Raw genomic sequence first — 13,575 nt, 5'->3', positions numbered from 1 at the left:
AACTTTTTTTAAATCACACCAGTAGCAATTTTGAATTTTTCGAGTCCCTAGGCTATCCCCTCCCTTGCTACATTTTTGCCTATAGAAACTGATACCACTACCCCATTACCATTTAAAGAGTCCACAACAAGCAGAGTAGCAGACTAAAGAAATGGATCACCTGGCTCTGCTGATTAACCTTGAATGTAATTTGCAGATCAACCATTTTTTCATTTCTAAATATCCACCATCTGTAACCACTGAACTAAGTAGAAAATGTCTGTAAAAAAATGTACTGTTTTCCTTTTCAATGTTTGATGAGCAAAAATAGATGATCTGCTACATGTCTCATATCTTATTAATTTTGGTCACATACAATTTAAACTTTGCTGATCTTTCTGACTCTGACAAGCTACCTGTACTATTACCATTGAGTCAGTCAGAAAATAAAAGACATGTTCTACTGGTTAGAAAGAAAATCACTTGCTAGAGAAACCTATTCTTTAAATCTTTACTGTTTATGTAAAAAGAAGCAGGAAAGTTAAAAGACCCTCTCATTACCTTTTAACTTACTGTCTATATACACAAAATTAGAAAATGACATATTATTTGTACGAAAATACAAATAAAGAAAATAATAAATAAATAAATAAATAAATAAACAAAGAAATGAATAAATGAATAAATAAATAAAAAAAAATCTATCAATTTATCAATATACCAGGCTGCAATCCACACATGACTGACCACATTGAAAATTTATGAGAACTAAAAATAAAATTTCTCTAGTATGCATTTACTAGTTATTTCTGAACAATAACAAAAGAGATGTCAATGAAACTGCAGAGGAATGCATGTTGATAACAGACAAGACAAGAAGTGAGCCTAGGCTTGTTCCCGTCAAACTGCAAGGAATGCTCATGATGTCACCACGTAACACATGACTTGCCAGTAAATGAAGCCTACAGTTTCAAAATATTAATCAAAACCACTTTCAATAAACTTATTATTTCTGCACTTACTGCTTTTATATGTAACACATGAGAATATTTGTCAAAAGATGGCTTGACACTGAATCATAAGATTGTGAAGATTTTGAATTCTTACATTTCTAAACCTCTCTTAATGTATCCAATAGTTAGAACAAGTCATAACATTTTTTAATATTTCTGTCTTCTCATGTTAAGACTGCAAATTACCTGCCTTTTCTTTTGTTCCCAAATTGCTTATTTCTTGGTGGATGGAAAGTCACATTAATGTGAAAAAAATACTTAAAGGTTCATATAATGCTAAAACCTCACCTTCATAACCTTATCACAATGAGGCAAAGACTCCTGAATGTCATCAAGCAGCACACCACCATGTCCCTTCATGTCGTGTTGACGAAGAAGTTTGAGCAGTGACTTACGGTCCCTCACAGGAAGTGGTGGTTTAAACAAGTACTTGCCCTCCACTTCCTGCACTTTGGGATTGTTGGGCAAAGCCTCCGTCACCAACCACTGTGGAAATGGTAGACATCACAAAAACGAAATAGCCCGTTGTTCACTATATATTGTATGGTTAAAAATGGCTATCTTAATTCTAACCTTTAACCCCTTCCTTACCGCAAGACTGTTTTGTGGTACGTGCGTACCACGCGCAAAAGCGACCTCGTGGTACCGAAGATGCTGCCGTGTGTGCGTACCACACCAATACATTTCCGTGTATAACCGTGGCCTGAGTGCGGATTTTGCCTTTTTCATACTCTACGTGGTTCACTATAAACAAACAAACACTGGAGGCGTTATTTTTAGCCACCCCAGCGTAACAAAACCATCCCCCCCACTAGCCAATCAATATCGGAGTTAATTTTTCATGCATAAACTATAGAGCCAATCACTATTCTTTGACATATATTATTCCCACAGTCCCCCCAAGAACATCAGTTCTCTAGTATCGGCCGTGGTGAAACTGTTCTATTGCCTCTAGTTAGAGATAATGGCGTCTGCTTCGTGTAGCAGCGATGAGGATTATCATAATTATGAGACAGATAGTGAGGATATACTAGAAGACTCTCCAGATGAATATGATTCAGACTATGATCCTGAAAAAGAAATAGGAGTGAGTGATAGTGACAGCAGTGTTGAAACCCTCTCGGCAAGTGAGGGGGAGCAGCCTAGTTATGACTGCCTCAGGGCCACCCTCACCAGGTGCAGAGTGTGTGGTGCTGAATTTATGATTAGTGCACAATTTATGATTGTTTACGTTTTCTTTTATTAATAAAATGACAAAAATATGTTTAGAAAAAAGTACATAACACTGAGTTAGAAAGAAATATAATGTGTAGATCTGGCCGTGAGGCACGTGCGCACACGGGCAGGGGGCTGCGGTATAGGAGGGGAACGCTTTGTTTATATCGGGGAGTGGCTACGGTAAGGAAGGGGTTAATAAGATGAATCAAAATATATCCACAGTAAAATCTCTGTACAGGCATTTCTTGATTTACTCATGTTCAGATTATGCCATTTCAAAATAACAAGAGGTGAAAAATTTAGTCTTTTTTTTCAAATTACGTGGATTGTTTAGAATAACGCGATGTCAAAAAAATCAAGTTGTGTAGCTGGTTTAGTTTTGTCACGTGGCCACCAGGTGTTCCACCAACCAGCAAACTGTCCCTATGCACAATGCCCCACAAGCTTGGCTTTAAATGGGCTCCCTATACTTATATGTGACTATTTTAGAATTACTATATAAATACATCTATATGGGATAATAAAAATGTTTCAAATACAGTGGAGACTCAATACTCGAACTTAATTCGTTCCAAATGGCTGTTTGAGTATTAAAAAATTCAACTATTGATACCTATAAATTTGGTCATTTGTTCCAATCTTAGCAAAACCTCAAGTTTATATATACAGTAATACTCTGCTTAACGAACGTTAGTCTAACGAATTTCCGGTTTAACGTACAATATAAAGTTAGACCAAAAAGTCCGCATAACATACAACCACATCCGTTTTAGCAAATTTTCTGGGTTTGAATTTGCTGGGTGAGGGACCGAATGCGGCAGCTTCGCTGTGATTGTCTGGCTCCCCACTTGTCTCTAGCGCTCCTGGAGCTGGGTCCATGATTCTTTAACAACCTCAGAGCAACCTCCTGCCGTGAAATGGCTTCCATGAAAGCTTGAAGGGACGATGACGAGGTTGCTGGGAACACCACCTCTGGAGGTGGTGTTACTGTCTTCTATATGCATATATGTTCACAAAACAACATTTCTATTAGCTTTTTACAAACCTTGCCCCCAAGAAAGGATTGTTTTGTAATGCATAAAGTGAAATCTTACATGGAATACCAAATAATAAAGCAGAGATAACGAGATCTGCCACAGACAACGGAGACTCTGGCGACTTGGCCGCTTCTTCTTCTTCTTCTTGTGACCTTTTTAGCTTGGCGTGTTGTCTTTCACCCCGATATTAAATTTGTTTCCACTCCTCTATTGCCTGCTATAATGGATATCATATCTTAGTATTCATATACACTCATGCCATGAGGATAACCTGGACTCTGTGGCAGTGAGTGATAGTGAATTACTAATGAAATACTGCGAAGTAGCAATTTTCGTGTATGTGTATGTGGGTACCAGAATGTTTAAAATATGTAAACATTATTTATACTTTACATATACGTACAGTATTTCACTTAAATCTATTTAATAATAAAACCTTATACAGTAATTATACATTTACTCTCTCTCTCTCTCTCTCTCTCTCTCTCTCTCTCTCTCTCCCTCTCTCTCTCATACGATATGTAACACTCACCCTCTTCTGCCCTCTTTGATCATATCCAAAAGTTTCACTTTTTCACTGATGGTCATCATCTTCCTCTTCCTCTTGAGCTCACTAGAGGAAGCTTTCACAGGGGCACAGCGCTTAGGCGGCATTGTAAGGGCTTAACGAATCACTACTTAAACATAAAGGTTATTGTGAACACAACACTAAGATACAGTATGTGAGACAGTCAACAGCGTGGACGAGACTGGCGAGATACAACAAGGGAAGATGTTGCGTGAGGCTGCGATGATACACAGCCAATCAGCTCATGGGATAAATCCACTCGTGCTTTCATTGGTCGATCTTGCGCTGGGAACCAATCATGCGCCTTGTATGAGTGCCTATGGGTATGTACAAAGCCTCTGACTCAACTCATCTCTTTGTTTGGCATGCTGGGAAACCTTCTCTCTCACACATCAACATGAAACAGCATGTTTTTCCGCAACGTGGTTGCCGATATGGTTATATTTTTTTCATTTATATCGTGAACTGCAAAGTGGCAGGGGAACACTGTATATGTATATGAACAATACATGTACAGTATTTTACGTACATACCTCTCGAGGTGATGTTACTGTCTTATATATGCATTTATGTTCACAAAACAACATTTCTATTACCTTTTTACAAACCTTGCTCCCAAGAAAGGATTGTTTTGTAATGCATAAAGTGAAATCTTATATGGAATACCAAAAAATAAAGCAGAGATAAGATCGGCCACAGACGAGGCGGAGACTTGCAGTGACTCGGCCACAATTACAGTGAATTATTTCATTAGTAATTCACTATCACTTAGTGCCACGGAGTCGAGGTTATCCTCATGGCATGAGCGTATATGAATACTAAGATATGATATCCATTATAGCAGGCAATAGAGGAGTGGGAACATAAACATCGTGGTGAATGCAGCACTCAAGCTAAAAGGGTCACAAGAAGAAGAAGCGGCCGAGTCGCCGCAAGTCTCCGCCTCGTCTGTGGCCGATCTCATCTGTTTTATTTTTTGGTATTCCATGTAAGATTTCACTTTATGCATTACAAAACAATCCTTTCTAGGGGCAAGGTTTGTAAAAAGCTAATAGAAATGTTGTTTTGTGAACATAAATGCATATATAAGATAGTAACACCACCTCGAGAGGTGGTGTTCCCAGCAATCTGAGAGCAACCTGATAGCAAGCTCGTTACTGTTCCTCCAAGCATTCATGGATGCCATTTCACGGCAGGAGGTTGCTCTGATGTTGTTAAAGTTTCTTGGATCCAGCTCCTGGAAGCCAATGAGCACTTTTAGGCGGACTACCAACCTATACCCGCCAACAGCAATGAATCTTTGTGGATGCTATTTTACGAAGGCTGGTATGTGAGCAGGAGGTTGTCTGTACCAACATAGAAAACAACCTGCTTCTTGGATCCGGTCCTGGAGCTCCCACCTATCGGCCAGCTGCGAAACTCTCTGGCGCGCAGTTTGAAATTGTGTCTGGCACTCAGTTTGAAAATGCAGTTGGGCCAAATCACGTATAAGCAAACCAATCGCGCAAATTACATACTAGTTGGTGGTTAGTTAGAGTGTAAGCAAACCTTTTATACAGTAAAAGTCCTCAATTTCGGAGGTTTGTCATTTGGAAATTCCAAAGTTTTGGAAACTTGGGAGGCTGAATAACTTAGGTTATTAAAATAGCTGAATCCACCAATCACCAAAACCTAACGCGTAAGTGCTGCAGTTCGTATTTATTTTATTTTGCAATAGTGCTTCACATGCTTTATCAATGTGAATATAATTCACAAGTGGAGTTTTGACTCTTGCTTGAATGAGTAAGCCATTTGGATGTTCTATTAATAAAGGTATAAAGGCACCTGGCATGTGTGCACGTTCGTGTGTATGTATGTGTGTTGCTATGAGATGAAGGAGCAGCCCATTTTCTCCACATGCTGAGTAGGCTCCAGGAAGGATTATGGTATTGGAAATACTTGTAACAGCTAAGTACTGAGTTTACATCATATAAAAGGCTGAATTAAATAGTACTTATGCTAACATCATAATGTAATGACTCAACATACAAATCCAGGTCATTATCGGTCAAGTGTCCAAGCTCACTTGAGGCTGGGTGTTGCCTTACAATACAACATTTGTCTTGGAAGACGCACTAGTATTTTTCAGGGTATTTTTTAGGAAAAAAAGTGCATCTTGTAAGCCGTAAAATATGGTAATTAGTTTTGCTCCTGAGGGAAAAGATGCAGATAATAGAGAAAAAAAAAGCAAGGTCAATAAGAAAGTAGAAAAGAGAAGAGACAAGACTAAGAGAGGGCACATAAGGGCAGAGTCTCACCTGTTTGACCTTGGGACCAGCATTAAGTTGATTGGTCTCATCAAGAATTTCATCAATGGAAAGTGGATGCATCTCCCCATCTTGATGGCGAGTTTTCATGTGCCGCACAATTCTCGCCAGTACTCCAAACTTGTACTGGCTTCCTCCCGACACAGTTTTGTATCTGTAAAGTGAGCCAGAGAGAATTCTGAGGAGACAAGAAATGATATGAACTAGAGAAATCCTATTTTCTCTCAAATTATTCCAACATTGTTCCTCTATCTAATACAGGGCTTTCTTCTCATCCAAGGCATCCATTCCAACTTTGCATAATCTTGCCTCTTCATTCTTCCTCTCTGGGAATCCAGAGAATGTAACAAAAGCAGGGTATAAAATAGCAACATTTGTACCAAGAGTGAGGAATGGATGAAGTTCACTGAGTATCCCAATTTAAATAATAAGCATTTGAGAATGTTCAGATTTGACTTCTGAAGATGGTTGGGTCAGGTTGGCCTAATGTTTCAACTACAAAACAAGTCTTCTTCAGAGATCCAGTACAACACAAGATTATAAAGTACAGTGGAGACTCAATACTTGAATGTCTAAATAGTCGAACACAAAAGTTCGACTTAATACTCGAAAAAATACCTATTAGTCGAACGTCCGCCCATGTGGCTGTAAACAAAAAAGGACTCATCCTTCCCGCCGCCCCACTGGTCCACCGCGGCAAGTTGATCCTTCGCTGTCATGAGAATAACATTGTCGTGCGCTTTCATCCTTCCCGCCGCCCCACACAACCCACCGGTCCACCGCAGCCAGTTGATCCTTTGCTGTCATAAGAATAACATTATCCTGCGCTTTCTCTCTGGAGTTTTTTTTTTTTTTTCTTCTTTTGCATTTAGAAGCTTACAATGGTACCAAAGAGGCTTGTTAGTGGTGAAAATAAGCTACAAGAAAGAATATGGTGACAACCATCGAAAGGAAAAAGGAGATTATTTATAAATACAAGAGAAAAGGAAGAATAACTGATCTTGCAGCTGAGTACTGTATGGCTAAGTCTACAGTAGCCACAATACTGAAGAAGACAGCTCATTAAAAGAGCTGATGTGGCGATTGGTGTGAAAATAAGCAACCTGCGGCAGTGGAAGAAATGGAAAAATTGTTGATCGGATAAACCAAAGGCAGATGGCTGGTGATTCTTTGCCAGAGGGCATAATTTGTGCAAAGGCAAGGCTGCTGCATCGTGATCTTATTTCTGATACTACATCTGACTGCAATGATGATTTTAAAGCAAGTAAAGGGTGGTTTGTGAATTTCAAGAAAAGAACTGGAATTAATTTTGTGACGCACGGCGAGCCCGCAAGTGCTGACAGAGTTGCCGCTGAGTAATTTGTGCCTGAATTTAAGAAATTTGTGGATAAGGAGTGCTTAAGCCCACAACAGATCTTTAATTGTGATGAAACTGGCCTGTTTTGGAAAAAAAAAAACAACTACCAAACATGATCTATATAACAAAGGAAGAGAAGTGATTGTCACACAAGCCCATGAAAGACAGGCTAACCTTGCTTCTGTGCACCAATGCTAGCGGCAACTGCAAAATTAAACTGCTGCTTTTTTTCTAAACTTGGGTTTGGCAATGGTTGGAATGAATTACCTGATTTATAGGTATCAATAGTCGAACTTTTTAATGCTCAAACGGCCATTTGGAACTAATTAAGTTCCAGAATTGAGTCTCCACTGTATATGTACACTTCTCGTAGCTCAGCCCATGGTAAGTCTGGCAATGGAACATTGTGATTGGTCCATCTTTGCCCCATTGCCAGGTTGTTTTCCTCGTGGCTATGCATGTTGCTTTCACAGTTCTCCTTTCCCTTCAGCCTAGTCCCATAAATGATCCTCTTCATCACCATGTATAACTAGAGTTGGCAGTTCTATAGTGGTACAGGCAGGTTGTGCTTATATTTCCTCCTTTCAGTCTCTTGCTATTTCTCCATAATACACATAATACACATGAACCACAGGGATTTTGTATACAACACTCCCGTTGTGTTACCCAATGTATGGGCAATGTTTATCCCTATTCTTGTCAAGTACTCAGTTACCTTTTTTGTTGATGTGGATCTAACTCTTCGTGTGAGTGTTGATACTTTCTTGCTTAACCAGTATAATAAACCTAGCAGATACATCAGCTTATTAAAATTCACCTCATTCGCCTGCTGGTTACCCAGCCAGTCTGACTTCCCCATTACGGAGTGAGCTCAGAGCTCATAGACCGATCTTCGGGTAGGACTGAGACCACACCAACACACAACACACACCGGGAAAGTGAGGCCACAACCCCTCGAGTTACATCCCGTACCTATTTACTGCTAAGTGAACAGGGGCCACACATTAAGAGGCTTGCCCATTTGCCTCGCCGCTTACCGGGACGAGGCAAATGGGCAAGCAATGGTTATATGTTGAGCTCCTCCTCCAGGAACTTGGCACTATATATCTTCTTGGATCTCAAGTATAATGGCCAGTGTGTGAAATTTTGTGTATAGAAAACCTAATAAGAAGGATGACTTCATACACTTGCTTTCCAACAATAACAACAGGCCCAATTCAGGAGTGGTGATAGCTTTCTACCTGGGAGCCATGAGGATTGTGTTGTACCATATCTCTCTGAAGAAGACTTTTTTGTCAAATTGCTATAGTATTAAAAGTATTCATGGGTCGATCTGAGACTACTCAACTCAACTCACTACTCAACTGTCCATATAACTATCTCAACAATGTTCACATTACATAAGAAAAGAAGTAGATTAAGAAAGGATTTAACATAGGGATTTAAGGATTGTAAAGAATATAGCAAAGATGATAGAGAAACTTGTTTGAATTAGAAATTATGATAGAAGAAAAAATACAAGGATAATGTAAAGAAAATCATTTGAATTAGAAATCATGATAGAAGAAAAACTGGGTTCAAGCTTGATAAAGTTAGATTTAAAATGGGAGATAGGAAGAAATTGGTTCTCAAACAGAACTGATGATGACAAGAATACTCAGTTATCAGAAGGGGGGTGCCAAGTCAATATGAAGCTTCATAAGATAAGATAAATTTAAGCAGAATTATAAGAAAATATGTTTTATAGATAAAGTGCAATGTCTGGCTACCTGCAGATTCCCTTATTTTCTTATACTATTATTATGTTCTTATGTCAGAGGTAGCCCAGTAGGAGAGTAAAAGAACATTTCAACTCTGGACAGAAAGCCTCAGCAAGTAATGTGATCAGTTGAATTATGGATCGTGCTGTACAAAAACAAAACTTTAAAAATATAATAATCAGAATGATTAGCTCAGCAAGTTAAACATCTTGAAAATGAAAGTAAACTGCAAATCTGTAGATCACAAAAGGTGTGGAAATCAAGTCTTGAGGAAGACTGATCACAGAAAAAGAAATTGACATCCAAAAGTGTCCAAACAGCTCTACTTCTAATTCTTACGCATTGGGGTCTGATGCAAGGGACTTAGGAACCTTCTTCTTCTGAGGCTCAGGAGGTGGTGGTATTTGGGGCCTCTTTTTGACTTCTAATCTGAAACAGAGAAATACAAACAATGATGAGACAAACAGAATAAAAAATAGAAATCCACAGAAACCACAGAACAAATACATATGTGTTACTCGTACTTAGTTGTTGATAAACACCAAACCTATTCCATATGTTAATGATGCCACAGGATTAGTACTAAGTTTTACAGCACTGAACTTGAGAGAGAGAGAGAGAGAGAGAGAGAGAGAGAGAGAGAGAGAGAGAGAGAGAGAGAGAGAGAGAGAGAGAGAGAGAGAGAGAATAAAAACATGAGTTTCCATGACAAAGATAAATGTTACTTTGTAGAGCACAGTGTTATTCAGTGTGTGTGTGTGTGTGTGTGTGTGTGTGTGTGTGTGTGTGTGTGTGTGTGTGTGTGTGTGTGATTCACTATGGTCGTCTGCTGGTCACCCAGCCAGTCTTCCCCATTATGGAGCAAGCTCAGAGCTCAGAGACCGATCTTCGGGTAGGACTGGGACCACAACATACACTCTACACACCAGGAAAGCGAGGCCACAACCCCTCGAGTTAAATCCTGTACCAATTTACTGCTAGGTGAACAGGGGCTACACATTAAGGGGACCGTCCGTTGGCCATAGTACCAAAAAATCTGAAAAATACCAAAAATCCCCAAAACACCACCAGAGCATCCCCAAACAAATGGCAACATAGTGATGGAGTATTTTGGGGAAATACGCTAAGCTACTTGGGGTATTTAAACTTTAAAGAGCCCCTGCCCCACCCAACGCAGCCCTGGAATTCCCCTCCCCACCTCGCTGTACCACAAATGATGATAAGCACAGAAAAAGCCATGAAAAGTGGTTTCTTTGGTAAGGAATGGCAGGCGCTGGCAACTCAGTACTATGGCGTACACAGGAACACACCTCTCCCCTTCCATTTCAGTATCCATGTGACTGCGACGGGAGGAGGATATATTGAGTATCTCGCCCGTTGTGTCACATCTTGCAAGCCACAATCCAGCCTATTTTGCCTGCTTTTTTTGCCTTACAATGTCTAAACAAACAGTGCAAGAGGAAATTACAAGTTGTGCCAACCATGCACTGATGGGAGACACCCTCGCCTTCGAGCAACTAATACATACAGTCATTGTAGGGGGGACCAGGTGCCATATTCTAAACCTGCCTAAAAACATATATGATGTACATGGTGGTGTATGAGCATGAAATATTCAACCCAAATAAATGTACAGTGTCATAGAGGATGAAAATGACATCTCTGGGTTTTTGTCTTTTTCTCAGTTTTCACTTTTTTATCATTCAAATTATATCTTCTCCCACATTTCTCAACGGGCTTTCAATTTTGAGGTATCATTTTGAAGCCCAACGAAGCTGCTTCATTTCTATCTCATAGAATTTTGAAAAATTTATTTTGTGCCACAATGTAATTAAAAAGAAAAAATTTTTTTTTAATAAAAAAAAAAAAGCAATCATAATGGCCATCAAAATAAAAAAATTCAAAATTCTATGAGATGGAAAGTTTTGTTATATAACATACTTTCTATAAGTACCAGCAAAATTGAAATCTGCTCTCCGGTGACAAAGTTAATAGGAAAAATGTTATTTAAGAAAAATTGAGTTTTTTTTTTTTTCATGCAGTTATTTATGGTTTGATTCGCTTGTAACTACTAAACTAACATCTTGTAATAATCATCTATCAGTGAAAAAAAAACTACTCACATACTTCCTTATTTTCAATTTTTTGAAAACTTAACCGGATGGTCTCCTTAAGGTGGTAATTCGATGACTCGATATCAATATCGGTTTTTTGGCTCTCCCATTGCTATTTTTTCACCGAATTCAATAATATTTATACACAAGGTGTACGTTTATGGTGTACGTCTTCAGTGTTAATTTGGTACACAAATGTGGCGTAGTTTTTTTGCAATAAATATTTTTTCGGCGATAAGAAAATAATTCAAAATACCATTATAAAATCAAAACTAATAACAGTGTGGCAATTTCCTCTTAACCACATATAATATACATAACAACAAATAAATGTTAGCATCGGCATACACATAACCTATGTTATAACAATTTCATTACACGCCAAATTGTTACCTTTTTTTTTTCATCAAAAATTTGAGTTTATAAGCCTGTTGTAAATTTATTTGAGTGAGTTCATGCATTATCATGCTGGCATTTGTTAAGATGAGGTTGTTGATCATTTTGCTGCAAAATTTTTGAAATTGACCAATTACTGAAAAAGTTATTCAACAGTATATGCTGAAAAACTGAAAGTCGAGAAAACGCATTTTCTGTGAACATCTTCAAAACCCCACATAACTCGCTTCCTCACTCGGGCAACGGTTTCCTAGCAGGTGGGCTTTAAGATAGGAGGTACCCTAAAAGTATCCTTTAGCCCATAAATTCCCGTGAAAAGCCCACATGGTATAAAAAAAAAAAAATAACTCACTCCAATATGTACCAAACTCAGATATGTACTTACATAATCCCTTGACAACTGCTTGGAGGCTGGTAGTGGCTGTTTAGATAGTTTCATGCCATGTTACATCATGGCCTTACATGTCAACATTGTCACAATTTGGGAACCAACACGTGTAAAATCGATCAACAGGTAGGCTGCACGCGCACTTCCTAAGGCTGTATCGATTGGTACTGAGGGAGTAGCGTCTTCCTCACCCTCACTGCCTGATACTAAACTATCGTACATCACGCAAAAATAAATAAAACAGCTCAAAAAAAAATAAATACAAGCAAAACAAAGACTAGAAGAAAAAGGCGTATGCATGCTTGGGTATTGAAAGGGCCGGCCCTTTAAACCCGCCATTACCAGGTAAGCAGTGCGTTATGTGCCTGGCAACTTCGGCCATGGCTTCCCTCTCCAGAGACGAACCCAAGTACCAAGTTTCCAATTTTTCAATTTTTTTGACCAAATTAACGAATTTCCACCTTAAGAGGCTTGCCCATTTGCCTCACCCATTCCTAGAACTCGAACCCGGGCCCTCTCAATTGTGAGCCAAGTGTGATAACCACTACACTAAGCGGTGTGTGTGTATTTATAGCTAGGCGGATATATGACAAAAAATGGCCGAATTGTTCACTTTGGGTTAAAAGCATGGCATTTGGCACAAAGTTAGTCTAGACCCTTATGAAGATTTTCAGATATGGGGCCATCATGAATTCTGCCCAGGAAGCGAATGGCAGCCATTTTCCAATATGGCCGCCAGTAGAATATTATATGCCCCCTCCCTACGGTTTTTCGAGGACTGTTCCAAAACCAAAAAACAGGGAGCAAAAACCAAACCCACATCCTAAGAAGAATTCATAGGGCTTCTAACAAAAAAAAATAACATTGAAATTGGTCAAAAATGTGGGACTTATAACGTGTCAAAAGTCAAAATTTTGTCACAAATCGACTATTTCGTAGGTAACTCAGCTGTAGCTTTTATAACTAGCCCATTTTTCGCCCAAGGCGATTGATATTTGACATGGAGATTAACTTTACATCAGTTTATCTATTTATGAGGTCAATGTCAGGTAAAGGTCATCTTAGGTCATGTCAGGTCAAATTGAAAAATATACGAAATAAATCCAGATTTTAATATCAGAAGTTCAAAAATGAATTTTTGTGGTCATAAAAAAATTTTGAACCCCAAAATGCTAGAATTTTGCTCCATTAACCCTATTCAGTCCACGTCCAAGTTACAGTCTCTTAAGAGTGACTGCTCACTATTTTCGCGACTGTACATTGCGTGTCAATCACGAGACGGTGATCTAAATGAATTCTTCAGACACGAAAATCAGAGGTGCCCACCGTCTCTGTCTCAGGATGGCAAGTTACGCCAGGGCAAGAAGTCAGATCTTCTTGACTGCCTCACTAGCAGTGTTGAGTGTAGCATTGATGCTCCCGATTCTGATGCGATCATC

The 13,575-nt window shown here is 39.0% G+C and overlaps 1 protein-coding gene across 2 annotated transcripts in view; it reads right to left on the bottom strand.

Moving 5' to 3' along the window:
• LOC123516630 (transcription initiation factor IIE subunit beta-like) overlaps positions 1 to 13,575 on the bottom strand; it is a 73,131-nt gene that overhangs the window by 37,047 nt on the left and 22,509 nt on the right. Inside the window, exons 4-6 of one of the 2 annotated variants that reach the window (XM_045276205.1) lie at positions 9,578 to 9,667; positions 6,113 to 6,275; positions 1,281 to 1,478 (exon numbers count right to left, since the gene is read on the bottom strand). In XM_045276205.1, the coding sequence (XP_045132140.1) occupies positions 1,281 to 1,478; positions 6,113 to 6,275; positions 9,578 to 9,667 (451 nt within the window). Of the gene's footprint in view, positions 1 to 1,280; positions 1,479 to 6,112; positions 6,276 to 6,739; positions 6,919 to 9,577; positions 9,668 to 13,575 lie in introns of those variants that run through there. The other variant, XM_045276206.1, reaches the window with a different exon arrangement.

This window comes from Portunus trituberculatus, chromosome 41, assembly GCF_017591435.1.
Source record: "Portunus trituberculatus isolate SZX2019 chromosome 41, ASM1759143v1, whole genome shotgun sequence".
Classification (NCBI taxonomy): Eukaryota; Metazoa; Arthropoda; class Malacostraca; order Decapoda; family Portunidae; genus Portunus; species Portunus trituberculatus.
The sequence above is the reverse complement of the archived record's forward strand: the minus strand, read 5'-3'. Positions and strand labels throughout refer to the sequence as shown.